This window comes from Poecile atricapillus, chromosome 1, assembly GCF_030490865.1.
Source record: "Poecile atricapillus isolate bPoeAtr1 chromosome 1, bPoeAtr1.hap1, whole genome shotgun sequence".
Taxonomy (NCBI): Eukaryota; Metazoa; Chordata; class Aves; order Passeriformes; family Paridae; genus Poecile; species Poecile atricapillus.
In genome coordinates this window covers 74,640,889-74,659,671 of record NC_081249.1, presented here as the reverse complement: position 1 = coordinate 74,659,671, position 18,783 = coordinate 74,640,889, and the positions used below count along the sequence as shown (strand labels likewise).

At 38.6% G+C, this 18,783-nt stretch overlaps 1 protein-coding gene across 1 annotated transcript in view; it reads left to right on the top strand.

Moving 5' to 3' along the window:
* Positions 1 to 18,783, top strand: part of GRIA4 (glutamate ionotropic receptor AMPA type subunit 4) — a 153,008-nt gene that overhangs the window by 50,887 nt on the left and 83,338 nt on the right. Inside the window, exon 3 of the mRNA XM_058836213.1 lies at positions 10,206 to 10,390. Within this exon, the coding sequence (XP_058692196.1) occupies positions 10,206 to 10,390 (185 nt within the window). The remainder of the gene's footprint in view (positions 1 to 10,205; positions 10,391 to 18,783) is intronic.

The following is an 18,783-nucleotide window of genomic DNA, read 5'->3' as shown; positions in this document are numbered from 1 at the left end:
TGAATTAAAGGAGGTTTTTTTTTTTTCAAGACCCTATTGTCCATCTCCATAGCTTTAACAGAAAAATATTTCAGCTTATAAAGCATCTCCTTATCCTCTACCTTTTCTGAAGCTTAATTCTTTTCTTTACTGTCTCTGATAGTTTATAAACTCTCTTTACATGTTGATTACTCTCTTTTTCTCTCTCTGGATAAAAGGATTAATCTGCAAGTCTCATCTGGGTAATGAAAGGGTTAAAATCTTGCCCAGGCTTTGTAGCTGGTTCTGTGATCTCTGCTGGAGCAGCAGCTGGAGTTGTCTGCAATGGAAGATTCTTCATGGCTGCTCTGGAGAGTGTGGTCACTGTCTCAGCCCACCGCAGGTCAAGAGCTTTTTTCTTTCTTTACTCCGCAGTCTCTGGTGAATTCAGTCACAGCAAAAACTGCAGCCGAGCCAGGGACCGGCCTGGCCCGGCCAGAGCCCGAGGCAAGCCCCGCAGGCCTCATCTCCCGGCCGGGAGCCGCTGGGCCCAGCCCAGCCCCTGCCTGGGCCGCATGGCTGGGCAGGGAACGGGAGGCCAGCTGGAGCTCTGTTACCTTTCACAGCCAGGGAACAAAGAGACAAAGAAATTCCCAGGCTTAGGTCTTAAGGTGGTGTTCACAGGTTGATCTTACTTTTTAATGGTCAAAACTGCTGTCAGTTCTTAGAAATGACTGATAATTGGTCAGGAGAAAAGACTTCCATCAGTCACCAGCAGCTTCAACTTCCTTAGCTCTCAAAACTATCTTAAAGGTAAAGTCACCCCATGACATTAAGAGCATAGAGGTAGAATTTAGGTTGTGAATTCCTTCAACAGAATGCTTGTTAATGTGAATGCCTGTTGTTTCAGTCTGAAGACTTCTTTCTATTTTGTCTCAGGCAGCTATTAGAAATGACACAGCCAATAGGTAGAGACTGCCAGGCATTTTATAGTAAAAAACTACTTTTCTAACAGATCCCTGCAGAAAGGAGGCAGAAGACCTGACATCAGTCAGTTCTGTCCTAGGGCACAGGTATCCTACTGAGGCAGATGCCTTATGGGGAAAAGTAGTATGTGACAATATAAAGACAACACCATAATACATTAACCAGATTGCATTAAGATACTGCTAATTTGAAGATATACCAGCTCTTGAGCGCTTTACCTCACAGTGCTAATATCCTTTGACACGGCTCTTTAGGATGTTATTTACACAAACATCTGTGTACGTTTGTATACCATCACAGGGCAAAGTAAATCCTATTAAATTGAGACTAGAGAGGTAAATTGTTGGCAAACTAGAAATTTCTGGAAAATAGCTATGCCTGAATGAAGATGTTGTGCAAGAAGGATAATTTATTAGTATAGATTTTAGCAAAATTAAGAATGTTGGCGCAAGGTAATAATGTAAATATTTGAACTTACTTTATTTTCTTCCAAAGTAGATTAATTTTTTCCTCTCTTCTGCCCTTTCATTAAAAATACTGATATACATTAACCCTAATGATTGTCCCAAGATGACATATCAGATACCTGTTTATTTATAGAGGCCACACTGGTGATCTGACAGAAGTTAGGCATAATACATGCTTCTTTCTTTTTCCCTGTCTCTTTTGTTACACTTGTTAGCTCAATTGTTGGGGGTTTTTAGGTAATAGTTTGTAAAGTTTTGATAACACTGTAATTACATGCAGTTTCTAATTTACCATTTAAAGTTCTGTACTAAGAATTTGCTAAAATTTGCTAAGAAAGTGTCTCCTTGCTACTTGTAAACTACAGAGGAGCCAGTGATCTCTCACCTGAGCCAGTTGCAGCTGAAGCCTATGGCATAACTGAAATTAGACAAATAAAAGAAAATAATACATAAAATGCTAGCAAGGTACAAAAATTGGGTTTTGGCATGTATCTGTAAGTACCTTTGGCTGTTTTCATCTCCATGCATGCTTGTTATAAGAAAGATTATGGGACTGCCACGTTATTTTGAAGGCATTCAGTGAAATGGGAAGGGTAATGGTATCTGAAAACTGTGAAAGCCCAAAGAAAACTATTAGACTGGCTTCAAAACCAGGGCTTTTCTTCAGTCCCTCTCAAGTTCCCAGTTATCTCTATCACTTGGCACTTTGATAAGACACCTTTACAGTGTTTTTCATATGAAGGCTGTGGACTCTGAAATGCAAAGAAGAGGAAAAATCTTGCTGCAGAGTGGGTGTAGCATAAATGGGACCTGACACAGCTTGAATCTTTGATCATGAATTCCCATTGTGGTGTAAGCCAAACCTCCTCCCATATGTTCCCTGAAAGTACATTTCTTAGACTATGTTGTTCCACTTAAGATTTTTTTTAAAAAAAAAAAAGAAGTCATGGTTGTAATATATTGACAGCATTTTCTTGTAGCTTTGTGTTGTCCTTAGGAAAGAAGGATTATTAAATACTGCAGATGAAGCTGCACAGCAACCAGTCTCGACAGGACTAAGGGAGAGAATGGCAGAAAGTCTGACCATACACCATTGTAGGATCTTGTTTTGAAAGTGCCTCTCAAACACCAAGAAAATATTCAAGGTCATAGTTGTCAGGGAGGCAAGAAACCTGGACTCAGAGGCAGTTTCCTTTATCATCAAATATTCTGAAATACTTGAAACAAAAATGCAGTAGAAGAGATTGCTAAACTAGATCCATTATTTCCTGAGTTTTGTTTCAGAAACATTTGTGGTAAAACTGTCCTGATCATTGATGATATAGGTGGCTTAATTCACAATCTACATCGTATTAGATCTCTTTGCAAGTAGACAGAATTCTGAAAGCTAAGTAAACCCAAACATGGATTTCTCAAAAACAGATTATGTGAGATAAAGCAATTTTCATTCTATTACAGAATAATTTGTTTTCTAGACATTGGAAAAAAAATTCTGTGTCTCATTCTACTGCAGGTTTTTACATTTTCATGAAATTTTGCTCAGGGAGTGAATTGGGTTTGCATGGCAGGGGTTTGGTGGTGGGGAACTACAGGGGTGGCTTCTGTGAGGAGCTGCCAGAAGTTTGCCCCATGTCTGATAGAGCCAAAGCCAGCAGCTCTAAGATGAACCTGCCACAGGACAAAGCCAAGCCCCCCAGAAATGGTGGTAGCACCTCTAGGATAACGTATTTAAGAAGGGGAAAAAGTTGTGCAGTGGAGGTAGAAGTGAGAATATGAGAGAGAAACAGCTCTGCAGACACCAGTGTCAGTGCAGAGGAAGGGGTAGGATGCTCTCTAGGCCCCAGAGCTGGTGTTCCCCTGCAGCCTGTGGTACAGACTATGGGAGGCAGCTGTGCTCCTGCAGCCCCTGGAGCTCCACAGTGGAGCAGATTATAGAATTATGGATGGTTTGGTTGGAAGTGACCTTAAATATCACCTCATTCAAACACCCCTGCCACAGACAGGGAACCTTTCACTAGACCATGTTGCTCAGAGCCCTGTCAAGCCTGGCCTTGAATGTCTCCAGGGATGGGACATCCACAGCTTCTCTGGGCAAGAATGACCTTCTACAGCCATATGTGTGGTTGAAGGAAGGGGAGCTGGAGGGAAAATATTTAAAGATTTTTTTTTTTTTTCCATGTTATTCTACTCTGATTTGACTGGCAATAAATTAATTTTCCCAAGCTGAGACTGTTTTGCCCTCAACAGTAATTGGTGATTGATCTCTCCCTTTGTCTTGACCCATGTTTTCCCTCATCCCATCCAGTTGAGGATTGAGAATGATATAGGGCTTGGTGAGCACCCAGCATCCAGCCAAGGTCAACCCATGGCAATGAGCTAAAGAAATTTTTTCTTGATGAAATTTCTAGAAGATCTATCAAACAGTGATCACACTCAAATTCAGAAATAAGTATATGAGATTCATTGTCAAATAAAGAGTTATTATGTATTGGTCCATTCTGGTTGCAGGGGATTTTTTTCCAGTATCTTTGTTAAAGATTTGTATGAAAAAATATAAAATGCTTTTTTTAAGCTTGCAGAGGATAAAAATTTAAGAGCAATGTTTGTACTCTGGAATACATTTTTTAAATACATCTCATTTTCACCAATGTACTTCAGGAAAAACTTGGATCAATTGCAACATGTCCAGAGGAAAGCAAGGAAAATTGTCAGAATAGAGAATAAAACATTTTCCACAAGGAAAAACTGAGAGAATCATGTTTCAGAAACAGAAGTGCAGATAAAAAAGAAATGTAACAACAGTCTTCAGTTACATAAAGGATTGCTTTAAGGAAGAAGGGAACAAACTGTTCTCCAGGCCTGCTAGGGATAGGACAAGAATGAACAGCTCCAAATTATGCCAGGACAGACTTAGGTTAGACTTTAGAAAATATCTCCTAATGATAAGCATAATAAAGAAATGAATATATTACTTAGGATGTGACTGAATCCTCTTTAGAGATTTTTAAGGACAAAGGAAGATATCTGTCTAGGATTTTTTCAATATAATTTATATGTCCTGGGAGATGGAGGGTTAGAGAGGAATAGATGGAGCTGTTTCCTGAGTTCCCTGTCTTACTTTCCAATCTCTGTATCATTTCTGTGAATCAGACCCAAGAAGGACTCAGAACACACCTATAGTTCTAGCTTCCACTCTGACATCTAAATTGGCCAGTTTGTATGCACTTTTTTTTGACTGTTCTGGCTCCAGCTCATACTGTTGAAAAAAACAGGGGTGCAAATGATTTTGTTTAAGTTCTGAAAGTTCTGTGCTGACCAAAATTTGAAACAAAACTGTATGTTAATAAAAAGGTAATAAACACACAAGGAAAAATGAAATATGCATGAGTTTGAATGCTTGTAGTTATTAGTGGACTGTCCAGTCATGCATCACTCATACTGTAAATTTCTTGTATGGTTTTCATTGTTTTTTTCTGGATTCATCTTGACAAGATTTGGCCATATAAAATAAATGGTAGGTATTTTCATTAAGCTTCATGTCCAAACTCCTTCAGTATTCATTGGGAGAAAAAAAAAAAAAAAAGTGTTTTTTATGAGACACATGTCTCTCCTTTGAAAGCTTGAACAATTAACTTAGACAACTACTCTATAAACAGCTAGAATTAAATGACATTAATCCAGTCCTGAATATTAGATATATTGCCTTATCTTTACCAAATAATTTATTGTTTATTCTTCACTTCTGCTGTGTGTTGGATTTATGAAAAAACATCCAAATATGAATTCCTACAGTTGGAAGTAGCTTTTGTAAAGTAGCTCCAGCAGTGTCTGGGGCTTTTGGGATCTTAGTAAATCTTGGGAATGAGATTTATTCTTATTAGAAAATTAACTGGCCCTGAAAGAGAAGCAAATGCTTTTGCATTTCAGTAACGTGCCATATATGAGCCAGTATAAGCCCATCTTTGGAAAAGACCCATGTTCGTCAGAGATGCTTTCTATGCCTGGTGTCATAACAAATATATTGCATATGCTGTTTTCAAGTTTATTAACCTGATAGCTTGCTAATTCAGTATTGTTAGTCTGCTAACCATAGTAAAGTATAGTCATAATATGTAAATATTGCGTCCTCTTCATTGTAGGAAATTAATAATGGGTTACTGCACAAAAGGTCCAAAATGAGAATTATTGCTGGGGGTGCTGCTGTTTGGAGCAAACGGGCACTTCACTGTCTGTCTCCTGGCAAGACCATCAGAAATTATTGCCTGTGCTCAGAGGCTTGGGGAAATGGTTTCCCAGAATGAAAAGGCTGCTGGAAGATTAAAGTTACTGGAATTTAATTATATCACTGTAATTGATCACTGAACTGTTTTCTGGTGAAAGCAAGCAAGCAGGCAAGCAAACAAGAAAAGATAGGGAAAAAAATAGAAAAAAAAAAGAGGAGACAAAAAGGAAAAATGTGCATTCCAGCAGAAAAAATACGATGGTACTCCTCTGTCTCTTCAGTTTATTCTGAAAATGCTGAAAATATTTAGATATCAGATTTTACGTTTATTTAGATTGAAATAAATGAAAACAAATCGTTGCCTGCTGAAATGAAATTGGTTAGGGAAAAGCCTAGCTGAAGACAAATAAAAAAACCTGAAAGGTAGCTTAAATTTTAAAATCAAAAAGTTTTCTCATTATTTCATCTGCTTGGGTGGAGGAGGGTTGTATAAAGGCTCCAATTACAGAAATGTTGCAGTGAGTAGGAGGAATCCTGGACTATGAAATTTTCCATTTTACAAACTTTGGCCCCCAGAAGATATCTGACTCTGAAGAAGTACTAATATCTCTACAGCACCAGGTGCACATATGCTATTTTTCCAAGGTTTATGCATTTTTTCATTAAAAAATGCCAGTGGGTTGAGGGGAGAAGGCTTAAAAAATCTGAGATTTTGTTTGTAATGTATTTACCTGTAGTATCAATCCCAGTATATAGATTTCTTGCAGTAGGCATCTCCAGCTTTGATTTTCTAGGAACCAAATAGAGTAAATTTTCATTTTTAAGATTGGGGGCGTAGGAAGGGGGGTGTTCATGTGTTTTGTTTTTTTCCCAACATTATGACTGTGTGTAATCTTTTGGGAAAAAAGAAAAAAGAAAATAGCAGTGTGGTGGGTCACCACAATTCCCCCTGACAAGAGAGCAGAAAATCAAGGAGAAAAGGGATCAAGAAAACAAAGTTTTTGCAGACTTACCCTGTTGCTGTTTGGGTTACAGGATGTTGAGGTGGAATTGATATTACTGGTCCTTAAGCAGCTGTTAGTATCTACATTTAAGCAATGACCTATAAAAATCAGTTGGCAGACTTTTGGTCTGAAGTTGTCCACAGGTCATGTGAGGAAAATTCCCCAGAATAATGTCCCAAAAAGAGGAAAAAGAAGTCCTTCTTGCATATAATGTCCTTGCATTTGGGAAGGACTTCAGTTGAGCTTTCAGGAGATTCTGTTGACATTTTATTTAGTTCATAGATTTACTAATTAAAAAAAAAAACAAAACAAACAAACAAAAATCTCAAACAAACAGGCAACCCTGTGAAGGATCAGAAACTTTTTGATACACATTTCCAGGCTTCAAAGATATGCTTGGGCAGAATCATTTTTCTTTTTTAATAAATAAGTTATTTTGATTTGAAGGTTGAATAAGTTGATGAGAAACAGTTACTATAAAAATTTGTGGGAGAATTTAGCTTACTTTTGTATATTTATAGGAATTAGTCCTAGAAATTTCCTAAATTATATTGTTTAGAAGAACATGTATTGTGCACTCAGTTGATATGAGCTAGCCTAGGGATTTTTTGTTTGCTTTTATGCAACAAATAGTATTTCACAATAAATGGAAGGGATGTATTACAGAAAATGAATCATTCATCTGTCTGTAGCATAACTGAGGATAAACAGCAGGTAAACAGAAAATAAATACCTTTTAGATGACAGCTATAATATTCATGTCTGCTGTCTTTACTTGGGCAAACATCTTTCTAAGGATTAGGAATTTTGCTTAAATAGAAATGCAGCATTCATTTTCTGAGAATTATCCCAGGTTATTTTCAGAGGTTTTTGCCTTATAAAATGTTTGCAGAAACCAATTTTTTTCCTTGTCAGCTGTGGTCAATTATTTTGGACAAATAGGCATTCTCTGCAGCATGTCTAATTTTTATCCAACTGGGCCTGTGAATGCCTTTATTCATTCTGTGTAAACTTCATCCTTGTCAGTCTGTTATATTAAAAATTGTTCCTGCACACTGAATAGATGACCATGCCACTTATGACTTGCACAGGGATTCTGAACTCTTCTGACAGAGAATATCGCACCATATCCACTTAGTGCTGTTTAGCTGTGTTATGCCTCCATGTAAAAACCCTCACTAAAGTGCCAGCTACCGTCAAGAAGCTACAGAAGCTTCAAATACCTAAATGAAGGCAGTTGCTAATGAAATGTGGCAAGTGAAACCTTGATCCAAGATAGAAGAAAAGGTTTTCTGTGTGTTTGTCTGATATTTGTCATGCTTTGTGCTGGGATAAATTACCAGTTTGATCAAAACACATCTTAGTGAAGTTGTCCAAGTGAAATAAGAAAGGAAGGAGGGAATGTCAATTGCTGTTTCAAACACCATTCATTCTGAATCAAAGAAAATGTTAATTAGTGTCAGGAAGATGAATTAAGTAAATGTTGACTGCCTTGGTAGCAAAGATCAAGTCAAAGTTACAGTGTAAGTGAAGCAGGAACCTCTGTAACATTGGAGTGGTTTTAATATATGTCTATATATGGAAATGAATAGGAAATGAAGCAAGAAATACAATGCTTGGGAAAGAATCTCATGATTTGCAGAGATAATTACAGGCAAAAAGGAGATTGAATATAGCAACAGGAAAAGCAGAATAATTACGCAGCAATTAACAGTAAAGCTGATGGTTCTTTGAAAAAAAATAACAGCCATCGGGTTAAAAATATATGCTGAGTACAGAAATGTTTTAATACTCAATACATGGAGTATTTGAATTCATTTCCTGCAATAAAATCCTGTTTCATAAAATAAATGTCTCATTTATGTTATAAAATATGTTCTGCATTTTATGTATTTATTATAATTGTTAGTATTTTTATCTATGTCATCTGAATTGAAGGGGAAAAAAACCTAATAAATGTTCATTTTGGAGTGCTGGTAAAGATATAAAAAGTTATATTTTAAGTTAATATTTCAAAGACTGCAAATGTTATAGGAGCCAGTAGAAAAATAGCTACTCCTAGATTTGCAAGAAGGTTAGTTTCACATGTGTCCAAAAGCTTCATATTCTAGTAACACTATTGTCTAGTTTTATTTGACTGGAGGCAAACTCAGATTTTGGTCCTGTTGTAGGTCTCCTGCTAACTGATTAGTTAGCAACCACACACTCAAATGTGCTCCTTCTGAAGTGTAACTTACAAAGATTCCTCTTGGAATCTGTGGGAATATCTCATAGTTCTGCAGGGAATCTGTCAAGCAGTGGCATCTTTAAATGCATTAAAATGACACCTGGGGGTCACTGCACTTGGGCATGGGACATTCTTGTTGAAGAGGGAAAGAGGATACCACTGGGTAACCACATCACTAAGGAAAAAATTTAAGATGTGAAATCTTTCATTTAAAGGTAGTGGGGAAAATTGTGCCAGCTAATGAGTTAAAAGCCACAATCCTGTTGTGGTTCTAGACAGGAGGACCTGCTCTGTATTGAGTCATTTTTATGAACGTGTCATTGAGAAACATATCTGTCCTTCTGTTCTTTTTGTCTTCCTTAAACATTAACTCTGGGTGTGAGGTGTACAATCTTCATTGCTTTAAACAAATTCCACACTTATTCTGCATGAAAAATAGAATAATACATGCTTCCTGCTTCAGGGGATAGTTGAGCAAGTCAAGACAAGGTTTGCAAGCTGTCCTAATTCATGTCATAAGCTCCCCTGCTGCCTCGGTGCTGCACATCCCCAGCAGGAGGAAGGTGAAGGGCTGGTGGTTCAGGGCAGCCTGAGACTGCCCTGCAGGTTCGGGGGAGACCTCTGACAGGACACTGCCTTTCCCATCTGTGAACAGCCTCAAAGACATCACAGGGGCATCAAACACTGGCACTGATAAAGAGCAATTATCCTGCCAGTGGTAACAGTTAATGCTTCTCCGGTGCCCTTCATTCATTGACCTCTAATCTCTTTGCATGCATTGATTCAAGCTATATGGAAGCTCTGAAATAGTTCAATATAATTTCTATTCATACATCTGTACTGGCATATAAATGCATATGTATAATTAAATTAAACAAAGAATTCTCGCTAGGAAGCATTAAAAGCTGCTTGGATTAAGTGTTGTTATTAAAAAAAGCAACCCAAACCAAGGCACTTGAATGCTTTTGTGGTATGCAAATACTTCCGCTGAATGAGTAGGCTCAGATTTTCCCTTGCTGTGTCGTGAAATACCCAGATACAAAAACTGTACAAAACTAATCTGAGAAGCTGAATGCTTGAGTGGAAGAGTTTGTGTGTATGAATCATATGACGATTATCCATAATGCTCACTCCCAGCCTTCTGATCACAGCGATTGTAAATTTTGTTAATTGCATACTGTGCGCTGATCATGACAAGCGGCATAGGTAGGGATTCAAATATTCTCTTATTCCCTTCCCTGCAGGAGCATATGTTAAGAGACATAATATTGATTAAGGACAATTCCTATTCTAAAAACACAAGGATTGTGTTACTAGTGTATTGTATCCTTCTCTTTTAGGTTATTCAATACTTCAAGCAATTATGGAAAAAGCAGGACAAAATAGCTGGCAAGTCAGTGCCATCTGTGTGGAGAATTTTAACGATGCCAGCTACAGGCGGCTTTTAGAAGATCTGGACCGAAGGCAAGAAAAGAAATTTGTAATAGACTGTGAAATAGAGAGGCTTCAGAATCTCTTAGAACAGGTAACACATGCTTTAAATGTTACTGTAAACACATTACTGAAACTCCAGATGAGATTGTGTTTTGTTCATTTTGGCACTGGAAATTAAACTGATTTGTTTAAGTCGATTTTTTTTTTACTCCGTGGACCTATATTTGTATGTCCACTTGCCTGTTCCATTCTCTTTTCATATACAGCACTTGTCTTAGCAGCTGGCAAGTCAGGGCAGGGAGCCTCTCCTTTCCCCCTCAGGACCTTGGTGGCGAAAAGCACTGCAGCTGTACATTTGTACAGTCAGGGCAGCTGCACATTTGGTCCCACTTCCCAGCACCTCCCTGCCTGATGCCTCCTGGGTCAGAGGGCTACTGGAACAACGTGGTGTTGTTGAATTGCCAGTGTGTTCTTAATCTGTACCTTCATGGGGGTAAAGCTCTGCCTTATTTGAGGGGGAAAAAGAAATCTATTTTAAATCCACTGTTCTTTCTGTTTGCCAAATAGAATAGGTCATGTATTTCTAGCCATAAAAAGCTTTAAATTACTGTTACAAATATTTAAACTGATAGTTTTATCACCTTTGCAGGCTATTTAGAAACATGAAGAGCAGTGAATAAAAGTGCTATTGAACTGGGAAGAGAGGTCATGTTCTTCTACATGGAAACATGCTACTGGGGAAAGAAAATAGAGTCAAACAGACTGGCTTGCACTGGGTATTGCCTATACCAGTGTGCAAAGTGAATATCAAATTCACTGCTGCTCTGATGTGGCAAATCTATCTCTATATAGTATTTACATGTAAGCTCGTTCTTAAATTATGAACAAAAATTAAATAAATGCTGCTTTGAAAGAAAAATTTTGCTAAATGACAGGAAAATAACTTACGGTTAACTATCTGCATCTCTTATGATCCCACATATTGCATTGCTGTGGTGCAAGTTCACTGCTCAGTGCCTCCTGCTGCTGCAGGAATTGCAGGGAATGAATGCCATCTGCTGGTGCTGGACCTTCTGCCACCATTCTGCTTCTCTTGGTTGATGCATTAGAGAATTTTGAAGATTTTGTTGCAAAACCATTCATGATGCATCTGCCTCTGAAGTCACTGAAAAATTAAATGTCATTTTTGATACAGAAATTCATAAAATAGTACTCAATGTCATATATACATCAATTTTGCTTTCACTGGTAGAAGGTAAAGACAGAAACTGAGAATTAATAGTGTGGCTGATATAACAAGGACTTTTTCTATGACTGTTGCCAAGAAAAGAGCAGACAATGCCGTATTGCTACAGATACTCATTGGGCCTTTATATCCTTCTTTATTCTAAATGCCGTTATGTTTTAACACATACTTTCTACAGCTTATAATGAAATCCTCCCCCAGTTCAGCCTACATTAAACAGAACACCCATGTGAGGGTCTTCTAAATTACATTCAGAAAAACAATTTCTCCCTCACTTCTGTGTGAGCACATGATGTTACCTGATTTCTTTAACATGGCATGCAAATGTGACATAGAAAAAGTATGTTCTGCTACCACAAGTCTTCAAGTACACCCACCATCCTGTGTAGGTGTTCCTACTGACTATCCATGCCGTTTCAAAGGAAAATTAAGTCACTGAGTACATGTTTGGATCTCACTGATCTCACGTGTACATTTTATTTTCATCCAGGAGCTGCTACTTATTTTCCTTCTAGATCGGCAGTCAGTCGATTGACTGCATATTCAGTTCATAAAGGTCTGGATTTTGCATGCCTAAAATAGGTAGCTAATGCAGGCATGCTAAGAAATAAAAATGGAGTGCGTGGCCACAACAGGCTGAATCAGACATGGTGAGGTTGTCTCACACCTCTACAGGACAAGCCTTAAAGCTAATTGAGCTGTTTTTGCATTAACTGCACACAGAGAGTTGAGGGTAGGAGTTAACACCTTACATGCAGCATACTTGTATCACTTTTTGGAAGTGATTTATCTGGCTATTCTCTAATTTTGGGTGGGATAAATTTTACCTAGGAAATGAGCTTTTTTTGTACTTCCACTTATGTTTATTTGCTCCTAAGTGTAAAAGATTTGCCCTAAATCTATGCTAGTGAAGGGAAAGAAACTTGCTTGTGGGCTTACAGATTTTTTTCTTCTCTCAGTAGTCACCTTCTATACATATCTAACATATACGTATCTATTTTTGCATGACCTAATTAAATTGGAAGTCATGTATCATGTGAATTCCCTTCTTCCCCCATATGCCTGGAGATTGTCTCCATTCCTCTAAAAGACTGTCACTGTAAAAGCAGGAATGGCATTACAGCCAGGCTTGAGAAAGTATGCAGAAGAGCTGCAGCTTTACTCTATGAAGGTCCTGGTCTTCCTAGACAGGCTGACCTACAAATGATCCTGGGGTGCTGGTTTGGGGTTCCAATATGACCCTCAAAGATCAAATGCTGCTTTGAAGATGGGCAGTCAGAAGCATTCTCAGATCCAAAACATTTATTTGTCAAAAGATAGGAATGAAGAAACTAGCAAAAAAAAATTAGCCCAATGTAGAAAATGCAAAACAACAACCATTTTCAAATATCAGCCATTGACTTTTTCCCTTTGCTTGAGGGCTTTAATAACCTGTAGCAGACAGGTAAGGTGGCTTCACAGCTTCACAGATGGACTGAAAGTTGGCATGTTCTTCCCTGCATACACCAAGGAATTGATTAAGCTTCAGTGAGTCTAATTAACTCAACTTCTTTCCTGCCTAGTTCTCCTGTAATTGAGAGCCTAAGTTGTGACTATACTGTAATACTTTGCAATGTACAAGTAAATGTTCTGCAGAACATTTAGGAAAAGTAATTAAATCTCAGTAATGAGACCATAACTCAAAGTGCTTTGCCCTTAAATCTACACAAATGAAGGGAGGGAAGCTGGCTTGTGGGTTTGTGGGTTTCTCCTCAACTGACTGCCCATGTACATACACATTCACACTTCTCATGACTGTGTATCTCAAGCAGCGAAGACTGAAGGTTTTTTCACTGGCTGTGTTGTAGAAGTGAGCTAATGTGTTCCTCCCCTGCCCATGCCTGCTGCCCACTTATCTGACCTGGTGTTTTCTGCTCGCTGCCCTCTTCACTTTCCAGCAGAGAAAAACAGCACCTTGCTGGTTCCTCACTTCTCATACAACTTTATTGTCACCATTTCCCATTTCCCTTTTCCCCCCTATATTTATTAGTTTATTAGTTTTTCTCATTTATTTCTCCTCCCCATGTGCATTGTTGTGTGTGTAGAAACCACCCTCCACACTCTGCATCTGGGACTTGTCTTCACAGAAGAGTTCTCTCCTGGAACCCAGTGATGTATCTGAATTCCAGACTCCCCCCATGCACAATCCAGGATGTCGTTTTTATCATGAGATCTTCCCTTTAGGTTTTATTTATCTGTGATATTTTAGGCAGGGCCAAATCTGTATTGCTTTTTATGGTGAAATACAGAGAAATGGGGTTTGATTTTCAGATTTCCATTTTAGAAAGGGACAGTAGGGCTGCCATTGTGTTAAAGCCAGAAGATGGATTCAGCCTACACTCAAGGGTTTGTATCTGATTTGCTTGGATTTCCCACTCTTGTCTGCATCTCAGCAAAGGTTTCAGATCTTACCTCTCAAGGATATGCCAAGACTGAGATGATTTTCTTAATAAAGCAGTGCTTCTCTTCTTCGGTCATGTTCACCCACACAAGACTGACTTGGAGGTATTTGGGGATTATTGGAAACATTTTGCTTGGTTTTGGTGTTAGTGCCTGTTGGCATGGCTCAGCTCAAAGCCCTGTTTAAACACAGCACTGAAGCAGGACATCAGTTTCTGCACACATGAAAGAGTTGTTGCCTCTGTGATCAGTAAGAGAGACAGCGTCTTCAGCCTGAGTCAGCAGATCTCCACCTACACTTAATAATCTGCTATAACTTAAGCCTACCAAGATAATTTTAGCTCCTTTTCATCCTTTATTCTCATGATGGTGAAAGAACTCCTTATCTTCTTAACAGCTTAAAACAACCATAACCAGGAAAACCTTTTTGTTACCTGGAAGTGAAACTCATCCTTTGCACTCTGGCAGACCTTACCATCCTTCATCCCAGACTCTGAAAGACACCACACATATTGCCAGAAGTGTTTTGTTTACTTGCTCACTTTAAGTGATGTACGTGATTTGCCTTTGGGAAGGGGAAGCAGACCTGCACCATTTTATTGACCAGTGTAGTCCTGGTGTGTGGCTGGGGTGGTGTGGCTCTAGGCTTGGACTGCTCCCTCCCCGTGGCCTCTCAGGGCAGCCTTGGCAGTGCTGGTGTTTGGGGCAGCCCCACAGTCTGTCACACGAGGGGATTCAGTGCTTGATGTGACCACTGCTGCTTGCCTGCAGAAGTAACCCAAAACCAGTGTGTTTCACTGCTCAGCAGGAGCCCCCAGAGCGGTCCAAATAAGATGGAAAGTGTCTCTGTCCATGGCACGGGGGTTGGAACTTGATACTTTTAAGGTCCCTTCCAATTCAAGCCATTCTAGGGTTCTGTGATCTTACAAAGATCTATTCCATGTCAGCTTTCCACACAGCTTTCAGAAAGCATGTTTCCATTTTGGAGAAAGCACATCTGTGCTTAATGGTTATAGAAAACTTTTTATGCTTAACAGAATGCGTTCTAGAACCCGGTAAGTGATCTCACTAAATCTGATTCCAAGTTTATTTATCCAGCCTTTTGTTTCATCTGTTCATACACAGCCATAAAAACCAATGTGCAACAAGTTTTTGGTTCAAAACATAAACCAGGATAGCCCTTTATTTGTGTTGCATAAGTGACTAAAGACAGAGGCAAAGCCCTGTTTTCCTACAGGCATGAAATTAGGGATTTTTATTTATTTTTACCATTACCTTTGCAGATTACAAAAAGGGAGCTAAAACAAAGACACAGAAGGATAAAACGATATCTACACAGTTTTATGTAACAGCTATAGCTTATATAGCAGAATGCATTTCTAGTGATTCATTTTTTGTCACAGACCGTTGTGTCCTTGTTTACCAACATCCCTTTTTTCATGGCACTTTCAGCAGGTGGTCTTTTAAAAGCACAAAAATATTCTGTTTGAATGAAAGGATGAAAGTCAGTGAAAGGGATGGAAAATTCTTTGCTTCTGTGTCTCTTCTTTGCAAGCTGTGTTTCTAAAGTGCTCCCATGAATTTAATACAAAGAACTTTCTGCTTAAGATGAAACGAATGCTTGAAGCCCATTGTAAAATGATTTCCAGTTCCTTCCAACAAATCCACTGACACTGGCAGCAAGCTGTACAGCATCTGAGCAGTCCAGGCCAAAGGAGTCATTTGCCACATACGGCACAGCAAGAAACACACAACTGTTCATTGAGAGTTTTGTTTCTTTTCTTACTCCCTCTTTTCATTTTATGTTTCTTCCTGCTTTTTAAAAATAGTGTCTCTGTTTTTTGCTCATCCAGTGAAAATCAGAAGTCAAGGAAGACTAGAGCTGAAGGGTATATCTGCTAAAAACAGAAAATTATTACTTGAAACTTATATGTATTTACAGAATTTCTATCTGAAATGCAGAATCCATGTTCCAAAATAAATATGCCAACAACAACAACAACAAAAAAGTGGGTTTATTTATTACTAAGAAAGCTCAAATAAAACTAATACCTCACACCTATTTAAGTTGAAGTTATGAAACCCCAAGTCAGGCTTCCAAGTCTAACAAAATAATGATTTTTTTAATTTATATTTTTCCCACAGAATTTTATCCCTATTAGTACTTACTTATTGCTTAATTTTTATAAGTACAACCTGAAACAATCCAGAAACTACATACAACAGATGGGAGTTGTGTTCAAAAATATTAAAACAAGTGATATCCCCTTGGTTTTTTGTGGGCTTTGTTTTTCTCCAAATCCACCTCTCCACAAGTACCATAAAATTTTTCATCCCAGAGGTGTGCTGAGCAAGAAAGAAAAGGCAATTCCTATGGCTAAGCAAGAAATGTGTGGAAGGTGTCAGTACCTATGTGCAAGCCATGTGCTGTCAGACAAGATGTGTAGTGTCCAAGTGCTTCCTGTCCTTTTGGTGGCTAAAAAAGATGGGTCTCTGTTCTCCACCCAACAGCCAGTATTAATAAGAACTGTACAGACATAATGCCTTAGATGTCTTAGACAGTGTCTTAAAGATACTGTCTTCCTTTCAAATATAGCTGAAATTGCCATATGTGTTAGGAAATATTTTACTGGAAAATCAATAAACAGACCCAGAGATAGCTCAGTAGCAGAAAAGTGATTTCCTTAGGAAAGATGATAAAAATATATAGCTAAAAACACATGTTTAAGGAAATGTCATGGTGCTCTCTCCTAGGTTGTACTTGCATTCAGTTAGTTCAGTTAGGATACTTTACCTTCAGTAAATACACATCATAGATTTCTTCCATTATTTCTTTGCTGCTTTTCAAGCAATGCTGAAGTGTAATAAAACAATGAGGTCAGATTTGAAGACTATCACAGAAAATAATTTTGAAGATTTCAGTGAAAACATATTATATTTGTTCAGCCACTGTATTTACTCTTTTTACTTCTTCAGAGACCAATAATTCTTATTATTGGAGAAGCATACTGTCATTTGCTCAGCCATAGCTGATCTCACAGCTGTTTCTTATAGTTTGTTCAGTGCTCAGAAATGTGTTCAGGTATACAGTGCAGTCAATAATCCAAACACATTTGATAATTACACTGAAAAGTGTAAGCTAGGAGTCATTTAGATCATGAGGAAAAGTGTTATTAACTATAAATACTTTAGACCTTTTTTTCTGGTCTTTCAATATTTTTTATTTTTTTCTGATAATCTATACCAAAAGGACATGTAAAATGATGTAAAGAAGCTTTCAAAAGCATGAAGTGCTGAAATTGGAAGTTAGGTTTGTTCCCCTGTCCCATTTCCTGACAGAATTCCCATTGTCAGCACATATTAAGCATTGCAGAGCAAATAAGATACCAGAAGAAAAAGAAGACTGGACTCTTAGAGCAGTGGGATTCGTTGTCAGAGAGATTTTGGTGCTGGTTTTGAAATTCAAACCGTGAAGTGTTGGCATGAACAGTTCTATTTCACAAACTGAGAGAATAACTAGAATTGAAAGTCACCTCTGAAGATCACTCCTGCTGCTCAAGGGGGCAGCCTTAGATCAGGTTACTCATTCAGCCAAATTTTGAATGCTTCTAAGGTGGATCCCATAACACTTATTTCCTGTTTCACTACTTGACTACCTCATAGAAAAAAAAAATAAATTCCTCATGTCTATCTGGAATTTCTTGTGTTGCAAGCTATGTCACTTGCCTTTTGTCCTGTTGTTGTACACCTCAAGGGAGAGTCAGGTACCATCTTCCCTACACCATCCCACTGGGTGTTTATTAATACTGCTAAGATCTGCCTGAGCTATTTGTTCTCCAGGCTGCTCCAGTCACAGCCCTCTCAGTGTCTCCTCATATGACAGATGCTTCAATACCCTTTGTGGAGTTTCTCTGGACCTGTTTCAGTATGTCCATGTCTCTTTTGTACGGGGGAGCCCAGCAGTGGGCCCACTGCAGATGTGCCTCAGCAGAACTGAGCAGAGGGGTGGGATCACCTCCCCTCAAGCTAATGACAGTGCAGTCCAAGAGGCTGTTGGCTTTCTCTGTCGTGAGAGACCAGCCCATGGAAAACTCAAACCAGAAGCCCAGGGGCTTTCTGGCAAGGCTTCTTCCTGTCCAGTGTGTTCCCAGCCTGTCCTGCTGTGCTTGGTGTCCTGCTTGTGCTTTCGTGGCTGAGAGGCCACGAAGTAAGACACGTGTACACAGCTGAGCTCCTGTGATTCATAGTACCCTTTACACACCTATAGGCAGCTCTTGAGATAGAAATACCTTATGAGTGAGTGAACTGTGTATTATCTTGTATTGAATCTTGCAAACCCATAATGTGCATGCATCAGAAACAGCCAGAAGGAACACTGGGGTGATCAGATCAACCTCTGTGCTACGCTGTGTGACTGCATCTAAAAAGTCCATCACGAAGCCAGGCAGATGCTTCTCCAGCATTTTAGCTCCTCATTTTCTGCTACTAAGTAGTCTGCTACTTCTTCCTTATTTCCAATAGCCCTCTCAGGCAGATTTTTACCATAAATACTATTTAATTTTGCTTCCATAATGACCTTCATGCGAAGCTCTGAAAAGCAAGCTGAAAACACAAGCTAACTGTAATTGCATTTGCCTAGGACCTTTGTTTACTTCTTTCTGAAAGAGAATATTGCTACTCCTAATTTCTGTTTTCTAGAGCTTTTCATATGCAGTAACATGACAGTGTTTGTTTCTATATTTATACATATGTCCATAAACACATCCCCATGATGAGGACTATATTCAAAAAATAAATGT